The sequence below is a fragment of the Macaca mulatta genome, chromosome 15 (assembly GCF_049350105.2).
Source record: "Macaca mulatta isolate MMU2019108-1 chromosome 15, T2T-MMU8v2.0, whole genome shotgun sequence".
In the NCBI taxonomy this organism is placed as follows: Eukaryota; Metazoa; Chordata; class Mammalia; order Primates; family Cercopithecidae; genus Macaca; species Macaca mulatta.
In genome coordinates this window covers 119,987,695-120,001,883 of record NC_133420.1, presented here as the reverse complement: position 1 = coordinate 120,001,883, position 14,189 = coordinate 119,987,695, and the positions used below count along the sequence as shown (strand labels likewise).

At 43.1% G+C, this 14,189-nt stretch overlaps 2 protein-coding genes across 17 annotated transcripts in view; both read right to left on the bottom strand.

The window, feature by feature from the left end:
* SECISBP2 (SECIS binding protein 2) overlaps nt 1-4,639 on the bottom strand; it is a 49,067-nt gene extending 44,428 nt beyond the window's left edge. For 12 of the 16 annotated variants that reach the window (XR_013404936.1, XR_013404937.1, XR_001440186.3 and 9 more), the window contains exons 1-2: nt 4,529-4,639; nt 3,315-3,460 (exon numbers count right to left, since the gene is read on the bottom strand). Coding sequence is in view for 7 of the 16 variants with exons in the window: in XM_001090657.4 (XP_001090657.3) it covers nt 3,315-3,460; nt 4,529-4,564 (182 nt within the window). In the remaining 9 variants the exon portion in view is untranslated. Of the gene's footprint in view, nt 1-3,314; nt 3,461-3,971 lie in introns of all 16 variants that reach the window. The other 4 variants (XM_028835316.2, XM_077966324.1, XM_077966325.1 and 1 more) reach the window with 1 other exon arrangement.
* Nucleotides 4,640-6,444: 1,805 nt separating this feature from the next.
* On the bottom strand, nt 6,445-11,886 carry CKS2 (CDC28 protein kinase regulatory subunit 2). The gene is made up of 3 exons (NM_001267543.1): nt 11,736-11,886; nt 7,834-7,961; nt 6,445-6,759 (listed from the first exon to the last, which is right to left on the bottom strand). The coding sequence occupies exons 1-3, from the start codon at nt 11,792-11,794 to the stop codon at nt 6,707-6,709; spliced, it is 240 nt and encodes a 79-aa protein (NP_001254472.1). The 5' UTR covers nt 11,795-11,886; the 3' UTR covers nt 6,445-6,706.
* Between the last annotated feature and the right edge of the window lie 2,303 nt (nt 11,887-14,189).

Sequence of the window (14,189 nt, the reverse complement as noted above, 5' to 3'; positions counted from 1 at the left end):
CCAGGAGTGGTCCAGATGACCCTAAACCCACAGTAACACACCTGTTTCTCATTCACTGTCCTACGCTGCCCCATCCGCACTAAAATCAAAATGTCTGAGTACCTGTGCAATACCTGCTGGTCTTCTGGCTCCACTGCCCTTTGCCCCTTTCCTACCAATGGCTTCCAGGTCTCCCAGTACCTCCTTCTTGCCTCTTCCTCCAGGCACCCGTTGGGTCTGGCTTGACCATCACATGACTTGAAAAGCTCCCTGGCCTGGACTTTGCTTGCCTGGCTCTCACCTGCCCTCCAAGGCTCTATCTCTGTCTTTTTCCCTGGTGCAGTCTCCTCTGCACCCTTCTTATGTCACCCATCAGACACATTCTGAGTCAGAACCTCTTATCTTTCTGCTTACAACACCCACAGATGTTGTATACCACTAGTTCTTCTCATAGCTGATCTGCTTTAACTCAAAAACATCATTTGGTGCTAAAATTTTCACAGTATATTGACAGATGGTGAAAATGCTCAACTACCTCTTGTCAACAGCGGTAGCAGTTTTAGAGAACAGCATGTTAATTCTGGTTCTGGTGCCACCTATTTGAATCAGTATGAACAAACATTTCTAGCTTCAGTTTCCCATGTGCAAAAATAACATTACATCTGCCTGCCACCTCATGGATTGTGGTAACCATGAAAGAAGTGAAAGTATACAATAATACCCAAACAAAAGGCACACATCCTCATACATGGGTTACACAGGACTTGTCACAAAGGATATACGATGACAACGGACATTACTTGGAACAAACTTGTTTGCATAGGCAAATTTGATTATCAGTAAATAATCAGTATTTTCCAAACATGGCAAATGTTATCTGTCAGACTACTTCTAATTTCTTTGTCTTGTCCTATAACATAAATATGGAAGAGTCTGGTATGTTCATTTTCATCTCCATCACTTCAAAACTATGGAAGACTTCCAATAATTAATTCCAAACGAATAAATGAGCATCCTTGAGTGCACTGTGAAAGGTACTGGAGGACTGATTCTGGAAAAGGTTACTATACTTTCTTTAAGGAAAGATGAGGGAAGGGGACATACAAAGATGACTTAGGATGCTATGTAGTTGAATAAGTAAAAAAAAAAAAAAAAGGAAATAGTTGTTTCAGAAACTTCTATTCCTTTTGTCACAGCAGCAAGATTACATTTACATGTAATCTTGACTATAGCAATGCAATTTTTAATCTATATTAGAATTGCCCAGATAACCAATTCTCAACTATGTGAAGTCTCATTATTTCATCCCCACTTTAAAGGCTCTTTTCCTTTCTAACTCTTCCTCTTCAACTTAATGCCTTCCTTATCCTTGTGTTCTTGCCAGGCATGAATACTTTTCCTTGGTCATAAATCAAAGCTAAAAAAAAAAAAAAAAAGAGAGTTAAGAAAACTTTTTTTTTTTTTTTGAGACAGAGTCATGCTCTGTTTCCCAAGCTGGAGTGCAGTGGCGTAGTCTCAGCTCACTGCAACCTCCATCTCTCAGGTTCAAGCAATTCTCTGCCTCAGCCTTCTGAGTAACTGGGATTACAGGCGCCTGCCACCACAACTGGCTAATTTTTGTATTTTTGTAGTAGAGATGGTGTTTCACCATCTTGGCCAGGCTGGTCTTGAACTCCTGACCTCGCGATCCACCCGCCTCAGCCTCCCAAAGCGCTGGGATTACTGGCGTGAGCCACCACACCCGGCCAAGAAAACTAATTTTTAAATTCAGCACTGCCCATTCTTGAGTCTCTGATTAGTCTCCACTCATGTTACTGCCAAAATGTTGCTTCAGCCATGTGAATGTTTTCCACAACTATTTTGAGTAACTGGAATACCACCTAGCAGATGGCTTTGAGCTCTTATCACTGATATATATTTTTGTATTTTGTTATGTGAGACACTCAAGGTAGGGAACAACTCAGGTGAGACCCACGCCAAACTCCCCTTTCCAATGGATGAAATGCAGTGGAAAAATAGGGTATTCCTACCAAAGACCAAATTCCAGCACATAAAGGTAGTGTTTCAACTTTTGTCAAAAAAACACAACTTTCAGTATTTCCTAAATACACCAGACAGCTCAATGATTTTCTTATTCATTATAATTCTCATTCTTGCAAATATAATTCTAGAATTTATATACAGTACAAACTATTTTCAATCACACCATGCAGGCACAAATAAAAGGAAACAAGTTTGAATCATATCAAAGAAGAACAAAGCACAAGGATTCTTAGATTAGAACTACACCTGATGCAAATCTTAAAAATAGGTCTACAAATAAATCTACACAATTATGTGAAAGATTAATGTTTTTTGTCTAAATTCAGCTACAAGAGGAAGCCATTTTGTAAATACCTAGAGAATGAATCTTGAGAATGAAAAAGAAAATGTAAGGAAAAATATAAGCCTTCTTTCAACTCAAATTTAGATGAACTTAAACCTGAAATGTGTAAAATTCCTCTCCATATAACAGATATAAAGTAAAACGGTGGAAAGCAAAAGTCAACAATTTCCAAAACATTATCCACACAGAGGCAACTATGGTTGCTAGTCCCCTCCCCTTCCCTGAACAAGATTTTAAAACGTTAACCTTAAAAATGAGGAGTATGTTTATCTGGTCCTTCCTTTGCCCTTCCTTCCACATTTCATCTCCCATTAGATACATGATATAATTTTAAACCATATGAACAAATGAACCCTGAAACGGGATTTTTTTTTTTTTTTTTACAAGGTTTGAGTGTAGTGGTGCAATCTCGGCCCACTGCAATCTCCGCCTCCCGCGTTCAAGGGATACTCCTGCCCCAGTCTCCCGAATAGCTGGCATTACAGGGGTCCACCACCACAGCTGGCATTACAGGTGTCCGCCACCACACCTGGTTAACTTTTGTATTTTTGTGGAGACAGGGTTTCACCATATTGGCCAGGCTGGTCTTGAACTCCTGACCTCAGGTGATCAATCCACCCACCTCGGCCTCTGAAAGTGCTAGGATTACAGGCGTGAGTCACAGCGCCTGGCCTGAAACTGCATTTCTTACTAACAAATGCAATGCAGTCTCTATCACTTCTTTGCCGAAAATAACAATGAGTATGAAGGAAAAAAAGGGGAATTAAAGCTTCTGTTTTTTGGCACAGTTTACAGTTAAGTTGTGCTACTGGCTCAGACTCTTCTTGACTGAAGAGCATTCTCTGCCATCTGCAGAACTTGAGTGCAGTAACTGCCGAGTATTTGAAAGTCTAATCACCATTAAATCCAAAAAGCAAGTCCCAGGCAAGACATTTAGAAAGATACATACTCGGTTACTGGTGGTTCCTGAACAAACGGATAGTATGTGGCTGCAGAGCTGGGGAAGACACATGCTTCTGAGGACTCTAACCATGCCACATTGAGCCCGGCAAATCTGGGGACAAATGGTTTGACATCTGCTGATAACTTGATGCCCTGAGGAAAAAAATGAGGTTTTGGCTACAAACATTCAGAGATCAAGCAAATGTAAACAAACAAAAAACCCAAGAGGTGTTCCTAATAGCCCCAGAAATGTTCCCGATGTTGTTTAAACACTTCTGCCTCGTAAAGACAAGCACCTGCTTGCTAACGATTTCTCCCCAATGCTTTTTTTGTTAGAAAAGGCAGTAGTCCACAAACATTAAGAGTTCAAGTGGAAATAAAATTCAACCCAGGTTATATAGTTAAGATCACACCTGATAACGTTTCTGCAATTTTAATCTTGGAATAAGGGTGTTTTACCAGAGATTCACTTAGAAATAACAGAACTGTAGAAGGCACACAGTACAACTACTGCAGTCAAACATACACGTGGAATGTTTAACTACAGCACCCAAAACACACTGCAGACGTTTATTTCCATTACATTTTCTTGAAAAAGTTGCACAAAAGCATATATGCATTTTACTCATGAACCCCTAAGTCTTGCTTTATTGAAATATCAAACCTTGCTTTGCCAGAAAATATCACCACGAGCCTTTGAAATTTGAATTCAGTAGATTTCTTTCTTTAGTTTTTAGTTACTTCGTAAGACATTGACTTTCACCGACAATTTTATGGGTCTGAAAATAATGCATGCGATCGCCAGGGCGCCTTCTAGTGGCAATGCTGAGTACGTAGACCGGAGAACGACGTTCAGAAAAACGCAGGGTCCTTTAAAACAATCTATCCGTTCCCAAGAGCGCGGGAAGCTCGCCAGAGTCCCCCCGCCCCGACTGCGAGGAGCGCGGCGCTGGGCCGCAGTCACTGCGCTTGGTGACATCGCACCGTAGACGCGGCGCTAACTGTGGGCGGGGTCTGCGGCCGCTGACCGCCACCCCAAGGCGGACCCTGGGCGGGGCGCGAAGATCGTGGCCACCCGGTAGGGCGCTCCCGTGCCGTCACCAGCATCCGACCCACGCCCGTTGGACCAGCCCAGTCACCGCCCGACCGAGGCCCCAGTGCGAGGCAGGCCGACAGGCTGAGGCTGCCGAGAGAGTTCCCGTCGGCCTGGGCGGCCCTTACCTCGCTTTCGGGCTCCCGCGGCCCCTCCGACGCCATGGCGCGAGGCGCGGAGGAGGCCGCGTTAGGGAGACCAGCAGCCGGCTGTCGGCTGGCCTGACAGACAAAGCGTTTCCGCCCTCGCAGGCGACGCCAGGAAGTGCGTCACAGAAAAGCGACAGAGCCTCCCCTTCCTTCCGGTCGGAAGTACGCGGCGGCCGCGGCACTGGACCTGCGCGGGCTGCATGTGGAGGGCTGTGGGGAGCTTGCGGGAAATGCGGATCCCCCAGTCTTCTGGGCTGGGGACTCAGTAGCTTAAGGGAATCTCAGATCTGCCTTTTATTGCTGGGATATTCGAGATAGTCTCCACCAAGGCAGCAGCGACTAGAAACTGAGAGGCCGTGATTTACTCTTGTCCCCTGGGCCTCAAGAGTCTAGGCGTTAGGACGGGATGGGCTAGTCCGGAAAGGCCTCTCGCTGAGGTGACCTTTGAGCAGTCACCTGAAGAGGAGGAAGATTTACTAATAAGGAAACTGAGGGGGCCGACATTACTCCCATCCCTGCCACTGCATTTCCCTAAAATTTCCTCAAGATTGGTGACTTACAGGAATTGCATACCCTGTAGGTCCTGCAAACCTGGAAAGCCGACAAGACTCTATTGGTATCCTAAATTTCCAGAAACGTTAAGTTTGTAAGTAGCCACAGAAAATAATTTAAATCGCCGCTTGGTTTCTTTGGAAAATTAAAAAAAGTGCTAAGACATGGTCAAGAGATAGAATAGTATAATTTTCACAAGGAAAAAAACAGTTCTACACAGAGCAAATTCGTTAAATACTGTGAGAAATGTATAAGGTGCAGCAGGGATAGGAGGTTGACCGAAAGTACAGGGAAGAATGCAGTGGATTTCAATAGATGGAGGAGGAACTTCCCTCACTCAAAGGCTTGGAGGAAAATGCAAGTGGGTTTAAGGGACAGAAAATGTCAGCAAAATAGGCCAAAATAATGGGGATTGAGGCAAATTGTAGGTTTCCTCTGTCCCTTGCACAGACTTTTATTAACTCTACCATTGAATACCAAGTATTTCAAGCAAGTGAGACAGGTGCAGTTCCAGTTTTTTTAGATTTCTGTCCAGGTCTCAGTTCACTACACAGCCTCTAGCAGAAGTGAACCTTAGGGTCTGGTCCAGCAGGAATTTATGCTGGAAGTTGAGGGGTAGCTGTCACCTTTCTTTCAGCACTATTGGGTCTACCCGAAAGTGTAATGAAGTTTAATTTTGTCATTTCTGTTGTTACCTGGGACACATCCTGTGGTGGTGGCAGTGAGGTGGGGGAAGTAGATTCTAGGTTGCTGCTAATCACAACCTTCAAAATTCATTGCGCTCATGTGTAAAGACACCCTTTCTTAACCAAGGGACCTGATGTATGCTGGCTGCTGATTTGTTTCTATAGCATAGCAATTAATTAAACAGCCTATGTCTGCATCTAACTCCGAAAACACTTTCCTAGAAGCTAAAAAGGCAAAGGTGTTTTACAGTGTTTTTGAACCTTTAAAAATGTGGTGTTACTTTATAGGAAACATTATCCCTACCTTGGAAATGTAGATGAGGATAAAAAAGTTAAGAGGTTTCTCCCAAGACCACTAGTGGCCAGTGACAGTGAAGTAGCCCAGATAGTATTAATTTGGGCTTTCCTGTTCTAGCCAATTCTCTAGGAATTCAAGAGGTAAAATCTACTTTGGCTTTAAACATATCCCTGGTTCTTAATTTCTAAATTAAGTGAATTAAATGGTATCCAGATCATACCACACTGTTTTAAACTCATTTAACATGATCTTTAAGGTAAGTTAACTTCCTCAGAGCTAAAACTGTAACACTGAAATCAATTTCAATAGTCACAAATTAACTAAGAAAATATACCTCAAAAACTTGAAAGTGATAAATGCAACATACAAACTTTATTGAACAAAAGTAACAGGTAAAGTCAAACAGGCACTTAAGAGAAAAACTGGAAGAACTTTTATCTTAAACATCTTACAGTAACCTACTTGCAGTTGCATTTAACTGAGCTCTGTTGCTGTGAAGAATACAGCTCATGCACAGGTATGGATGAAAGATTTGTACATTTCTCAAGTATTCACTGAATACTACCTTATATACACATATACATTAAATTTGGAAAAGATGTGATGATCCCCAGATAAACTTCATTTTTGTTGATCTTTTGGAAGAGGTCGTCTAAAGAGAAGAATATGTGGTTCTGTAGAAAGAAAATGTTTTGAATCATTTTAATATGGTTTTCATATACTCATCAGAAATTCAAAAGCATTCTCAACTAAGCCAGAATAAAATAAACTGAGTCCACTATTAACTGGTTTGAGGTATCTAAAATGAATTTTACTTCAAAGTTACTGTCTATAGTAAATAGATTAAAAGTAAAAAGATTACCAAATAGGGAAAAACACCTCTTTCAAATCACCTACAGGATCTCATACTAATGCTCATCCCCACAGATTCTGCTTCAATAGGTGGGCACAGAAATCTACACTTAAGTTATTCAGTTGCTTTTGTATTATCTGGACTGAATTCTAATAGGATTACGTATCTCAATCCCAAGAAAGCGATGAGTTCTTTCAGAGTTTTCAATGCAATGTTTTTAACAGCAGAGGAGAAAGCACAATAGTTTTAGTTCCACCTACTTCAGCTTCTATAGTATGTCTTCAAATTTTGTTCAAAACATAAATGCTGTAAGTTAGATTTACTGATAACCCAAAAATAGAATTTAACCCCCATTGTTTTAGTTTAGAAAACTCACAAAGTTTGAGTTTACTATTTAATACCTGAACTTTTTGTTAATACCACATAATAGCATAAGATACCCATAAACACATTTGAGTTCATATGCTATTACCTCATTTAAACTTCATGTGGTAGCTATCCTTTAAGAGGGCTGAAGAGTGAATTAAATCAATTAAATGAATTTAATTAAATGAAATTAAATCAATTTTCACACACAGAAAAGAACACTTAGGATATATTTATGGTAAAATGCTTTGGGATACTGTTAACGATACAGATTTTAAAATATCTTTTTTTAGTTCTTACATTATTTTCCAAGTAGAATAATGTGTTACTTTCACTCCTGTGGTATTTTATTTTACCATAAAATTGGATCTCTCTCCAGAGTCAAGAAATAAGTCATTTAAAAAAACCAACTTATCAGAAGAGTTACTTTGAGATATCAGTTGATGTCAATGATATTTTTAAAATTTTGACAGCCATAACCACCAATATTTCAACAATTACTGCTCTACTATAATATAGCAAAGCTTACCTGGCTCATGAATCATGTAATGAACCCAGCCTAGACTCTGTTGGACACCAAGTCTCCTCCACTCCTCTTCAGACATCAGATGAGTTTTAGGTACTTGTTTGGAAAGTTCTCTGGGTAACATAACATGCCTGTTAAAAGATACAGCCAAGTATTAGTCCAGTGCCTTTTCTACAACTGTCGCTTTATACATGTCCCTTTAGCAACTCTGTTGCTTTAATATTGAGAATTACACTCTACTACCTTTAATTCTGATGTGATGGCCTATGTTCAAATTAGGGAGCTAAGGGTGCGCAATCCAAAAGCAGAAGGCATTTTCCTTAGGATTAATCTTTTTCTCTTACCAGAGAATGCTTACCAGTTGCCTGAATCTTCTTCAGGAATAGAACCCCAAAATATAAGTTGAGCATATGGTTAACCAGCCTCCAAATCATAAGCCAACAAGATACAAGAAAATGTGTAACTTATTATGAAAAGTTTTCTCAAAGGGAAAGAACATGCTGAACTCTACTTTTTCTCCTTCTTGTTGAATGTACATTAATACGTTCAGGGAGCCAGAGCAGGAGTCTAGGACCACAGAAGCAACAGTAAATTGAGAACGGTAAAGCAACAAGAGGTAAGGACCCAGCCTACTCCCTGACTGTAGAGCTGTTATCCGTGTCCCAGATTATTAGACTTTTATGTAAGGAAAAATGTAAGTTACAGTTAATTTGGGTTTCCTCTTCCCAACACTAGCTTTGTAGTAACTACCAGTCCTTGTATGCTCCAGAAGTTGCCTTATACTTCAAGTACTGTGTTCAGAATTAAAAACAGAAAACCACTAACTGCACATACACATTGTGTGCAACCTCAGTTTTCCAGTTAACTTACTGACCTGTATCCAAAACTTACATTGTTCAGTTTCTTATGCAAGCATGGAATAACCTTCAAAGTTAAACCATCAATATGTACAACTGTACGAGTTCTCAAAAACAAATCTGTATCATTAAGAGTATCCCAAAGCATTCTGTCAAAGATTGCCAGACAAATCTCCTTCCCCAAATTGAGTAAGAACTTTTACTCAATTACCATAAAAAGGATTTTATAGAAGTCACAATTCTCAGCCCCATATTTACCATCTCCAGTAGTAGCAAGTTTTATACTGAACCATCCATAACCACCAACCCAAATTTTTAACCAGTATAAGGTATGTCTGTGAGTCAGTTGGATGGGGATGAATGAGGTGCAATCTCGTCACTTTCTGAGACGCAGTAAACTGAACCCCTAACCCATTATAAGCACCCAGCTGTCATCAACTTAAATTTTAGTCTGTGGTTGGTTAAGTACCAATTCACTTGCAGGGCAAAGTGAGCCTCAGAAAAATTCTTTTATGTTGCTAGATTGCCTTAAGGCCACGAAGTCATACCTTACTACCATAATTTGCAGTTTTCACCAATTCCAGTGAACTATATGGTGACTCTTTGTAATTCTTACCAGTTATCACCCACATTCTTTAAATGCTGCTTTAACATCTAACTTTTAAGGCTCTACAAATAATGTTATCTTCTTTCTATCTTCTATATTGTTGATTATTCTCAAAGAGAAACGTAGTGCTTTTGTACCTTTTGTCTTTCAAATTTACAGAGTACATAAATCTACCAACAAGTTATTTAGATAGAAGTTACCACCCTTCTCCATAAACGCGGAAACAGGCTCTCCTCCATCAGGGTTTCTTTATAAAGGAAAACTGTTTAAAAACTGTTTAAAATATCAAGCCCATATGAGGAGTCTACCTATATTTTGCCACACAGAGTTTTCAAACTACACGTAAGGAAAATTTTTCCAAAATCTAACGTTTATTTCAGTTGAAGAGCAAAATAGTGCAAGTATTACTAATTTGTAAACCTGCCCAGAGATATTACCAGTTTTTCTCCTGCGAAAACAGACTTCCATGATGTGGGGGTGGGGGCACCCACTGTTATGCCCTTAGAAACATTAAGACCTTCACGTAAAAGGACTAGGAAATTAAGTTTGCAATTAAGAAAAATCTAAGAAAGATATAGATAACTGCACACTGGGAAAAATAAATACTAGCCTTTTAAGTTTACATTGCATGCTGCACCATTACATATTAATACAAACCACCCTAGACTCATGCCTTAGCGGTATATTATCACTAGTTTCCCCTTTAAAATTATCTGTGGAAATTACTATCCTGTTTCATAAAGGTTAGTGCCTTGGCCAATTAATACCAGCTCTAATTTTTACTGGGTTAAAATAAATCACTTCAGATATGTAAACCTTCTTCATTACCACACACAAATCATTTGAGTATATTAAAACTAAAAAATGGACCTACTGCCATCAGAAAGAAGTCTGAGAAATACCTTCACTTACTTTCAGTATTATGCCCCAAAAGAAACTTGTACCAACCCTTAAATCCTTATCCTAAACACTTGGCACCAGATGTGTTTCAGAATAATTCTCCAGGTTTTAGTAAGGTTATTACGGTTTACATTGTGTTCATTATCGGATATCCTCAATATGGCTCTTGATTAGCATCACATAATTGAACACTGTGCCAGCATATTACACGATTAGAACTGTACAGTTATTACTATAAAGTTAAGACAATCTACTTGAAATTCACCTACAGCCAGAAAAACATGGTATTTTTCTAGCTAGGAATACAAAAGGGTGCAATTATTACTACCCATAGAAATCTTCAGTATTCCTCATGTGAAAACAGACTTCCATGCTGCTGGGAGGGAGAGAAAAAGAGAAACTGCCCAGGGTTTTGTTCTTTCTTCCTTAAATAGCATTCGTAGAAATCTAACCTACAACGGCAGCAGACAGAAAACAAGGTCACAATTTGGGCAACGACGGCATGGGCTTTATCTCCCCGAAATCTTGGTAGTATCCCAGGACGCAGCGTTCTAGTCACTACCTAGTAAGAAAAAGGAGTTAACTGGTCTCTGAAGCTACGCCCTAAATGAAGTGTCCCGCACACAAGGAGGACAACAAATTTTAAATGTCCCTACCCGCTTTCCCCCAGTCTAGTTTAATTGGGGGATAGGGACATTTAAAATCTGTCTGATTTTACTGACACTACGTTCTGGTACATCGCTTCAGGACTCAAACGCAAAAGTTCCTCGAAGCCCAAAATTTGGCCAGTGTAGACTAGCAGAAAATAAGGCCGAAAGTCCACTCAAGTTCTTAATCGGCCTTAAAATGAAACTCCTTTAATAATGCCCTCAATTGTATGACTGCGGCTAATATATAATGGCCCAAATCACCATCCCCAGTAAACATTTTCGAATTCCCATCAAGCTCATTTTCGGTGGGTCGCCCCCAAAACTTATACCACTCACTTTAAAAACAAGAAGACAAGTGTGTTCCTGTATGTTAACAAATGAAAATTACCACTCTAGACCACAAACTAGTAAAAGTTGCATCACCCCGTCAGAAACAGGGAAAGTGTGTGGCACGGTTGCGAACGGAAAAGGACGGCACCAGGCGGGTTTTCCTGGACTGGTTCAAACAACTGGAACTGAGACCAGTTACTGAACGGCCGTGCGACGGCCGGGAAAAAAGTGACCGGAGGGTCACTCCGCGTCGCCGAGGACCCCGGGACTCCCAAGTTGCGCCGGTTCCTACCCGGGCACTAAATGCGGCCCCGTGGCCGCTCTTCCCTCACCCTCCGCGCACACCGAACAAAGGCCCAATCGGCCGGGCGCGCCAGGCACCCAACTATGACCGACTACGCGGGGCACCAGGTGGCCGCGACCCCAAACTCCGGCCCTCGCCCTCGGGCTCCGCCCCCCAGACCCCGGTACCCCACCCCCCGACCCTGTTACGCCTTGGTCGCCCCGCCCGCGGGGGCCCCAGCTGAGAGAGCCGACTCGGGGTCTGAGAAAGCCGCTCACCGGTATTCGTAGTGTTCGTCGAAGTACTTGTCCGAGTAGTAGATCTGCTTGTGGGCCATCCTGCTGGCGCACTGCCGAAAATGAAACGAGAGAGCGCGAAAAGCGGGAGCAGCAGTAGACACGTCCACGTCCTGCCAAAGCAACGACTCGCCAGAGACTAACGACCGCAGTCTCAACGATCCCGATTTGAATCCGACAGCCCGCCGCCGATTGGACAGCAGTACCGACCAATCGCCTTCTGCGGAAGTCGGCCGGCTGCCAGCCTATCGTCGCCACCGCTTCACGAAGTCGGCTTCCCGGGTCAGCCAATCAGAGATCTGTTGCGAAGTTGCCCGCGGGAAGAAGTGGAGAATAGGTACGGCACGGGGGCGGGAGCGCCCTTGACGGGCAGGGGCGTGGCCAGAGGAGGGCGGAGTCTGGACGTTAAGCGTCGCAGAGCGCGTGCGCAGGAACGTGGAAAGTTCCAGGACACGGAACCGTTGGGGCGGAGGACCTGAGGGTGGAGCGAGGTATCACGGGGTTTGTTGATGACCTAGTCGGTCGAGGCCGGAAGCGTGGGCCACGGGGCTTTGAGCGGCACAGGGCTTTCAGCGGAAGCTGTCGACCTGGCGCTGTGATGGCCCCCCTCGTGACGCCTTGTATCCCCTCAGGCTCGAGCCAGGAGCCTAGGTCCGCTTTGAAAAATAGTAAAAGGCAGAAAGGCTCCGCGGTGTGAGAGGGAGGGCGGCTGCGCGGTCGGCTGGGTGAGAGGAGCGCCAGGCGGCCGCGTCGTGGCTGTGTCCGGGGCTGCTTTGCGCAGCCGACCGGTCCGCAGCCTCGTGCACTTACTGAGTTTGCGGCCTGGCCGGTGAGGGGCTCCTGGCGCCCCCCAGACAAGTGTGTGGAGAATGGAGCCCGCGGAGCCACGCATAGAGAGAGGGCGGGAGCCGGCTTGGTGGCGGCGCAGTCACTCGGGAGGCCCAGGTGGAGTTTCGCTTAAGCCCAGGAGTTCCAGACAGGCCTGAGCAACAGAGCTAGACCCCGTCTCTAAAAAGAAATGGGCCAGAGACCCAGGATGCTTTTTGTAGCCTAACCTAGTGTTCAAAACCAGGGCAGACCCCAGCCACGGAAAGTTTGAGGGATTAAAGTAACGTTCTGCAGCGGCCGAGAATACAAATGCTAATTCCTGGATAAGGGGGTTTAAGATAATGTTAAACTACTTCTGGTCTTTTAATACTGACCCTAGTTTAAAAACACTCGTTCATATAAAAAAGTTAACTGGGAGAAACGTGTAAGTTGTGGTTATTTTTATGCATTAGAATTAAAAGTGATCTTTTTGGTATTTTTTCACGTTTTCCACAATGAGCACGTATCATTTTTATATTAATTTCTTTTTATGCGAAATGCTCCAGCGCAATACAGGCTAGTGGGCTCAGGGTGGCTGTGACTAAGTGACATAGACAGGGTGACTTAGACAAAGTCTCCAGACTAGAGGCTGGAAGTGAGAGGTCCGGGCACTCTTTTCCACGCTGCAGACCACGGACCTCTCCAGGTTTCTGAACAAGTGAGGAGACAGGCCCTCTAAGGACATTTATATTCTCCATGGTGAGGGCCCCATCCTCGTGACCGTCTAATCTGGATTACTTCCCAAAGGCCCCACCTCCTAATTTACTAATACAGTGACTTGGAGGAAGAGGGTGTTTGCAATTTCCTTTTTTTTTTGCTGGAGACAGTCTCACTCTTGCTCAAGCTGGAGTGCAGTGGTGTAATCTGGGCTCACTGCAACCTCCCCCTCCCAGGTTCAAGCCACTCTGCCTCAGGCTCCAGAGCAGCTGGGATTACAGGCCACCGCCACCACGCCCAGCTAGTTTTTGTATTTTTAGCAGAAACGAGTTTTCACTATTTTGGCTAGGCTGGTCTCGAACTCCTAACCTCAAGTTATCTGATCACCTTGGCCTCCCAAAGTGCTGGGATTGTCAGAGGCTAGTGAACCAGAGCAACTCCATCTTAAACAGGAGCTGGGTAAGCTGAGGCTAAAACTTACTGGGCTGCATTCCCAGACAGTTAAGGCACATGATGAAACGGGAGGTCAGCAGAAAATATAGGTCATAAAGACGTTGCTGATAAAACAGGTTGCAGTAAAGGAGCCAACCAAAACGCACCAAAACCAAAATGGCGAAGAGAGTGACCTCTGGTCCTCCTCACTGCTATGCTCCCACCAGTGCCATGACAGTTTACAAATGCCATGGCAACATCAGGAGGTTACCCTATATGGTCTAAAAAGGGGAGGCATGAATAATCCACCACTTGTTTAGCTTATCATCAAAAAATAACCATAAAAATGGGCAACCAGCAGCCCTCAGCTGTTCTGTCTATGGAGTAGCCATCCTTTTATTCCTTTACTTTCTTAATAAACTTACTTTCAGTTTGCACTGTGGACTCACCCTGAATTCTTTCTTGCACCAGATCCAAGAA

What these genes read in the sequence shown, in the direction of transcription:
- CKS2 (NM_001267543.1), bottom strand. Translation starts at nt 11,794, where the DNA reads ATGGCCCACAAGCAGATCTACTACTCGGACAAGTACTTCGACGAACAC. An exon ending in GACGAACACTACGAATACCG is followed by an intron (nt 7,962 to 11,735) that starts GTGAGCGGCTTT and finishes ATCTTTTAACAG; the next exon opens with GCATGTTATGTTACCCAGAG. An exon ending in TTACATGATTCATGAGCCAG is followed by an intron (nt 6,760 to 7,833) that starts GTAAGCTTTGCT and finishes TTCTTTCTACAG; the next exon opens with AACCACATATTCTTCTCTTT.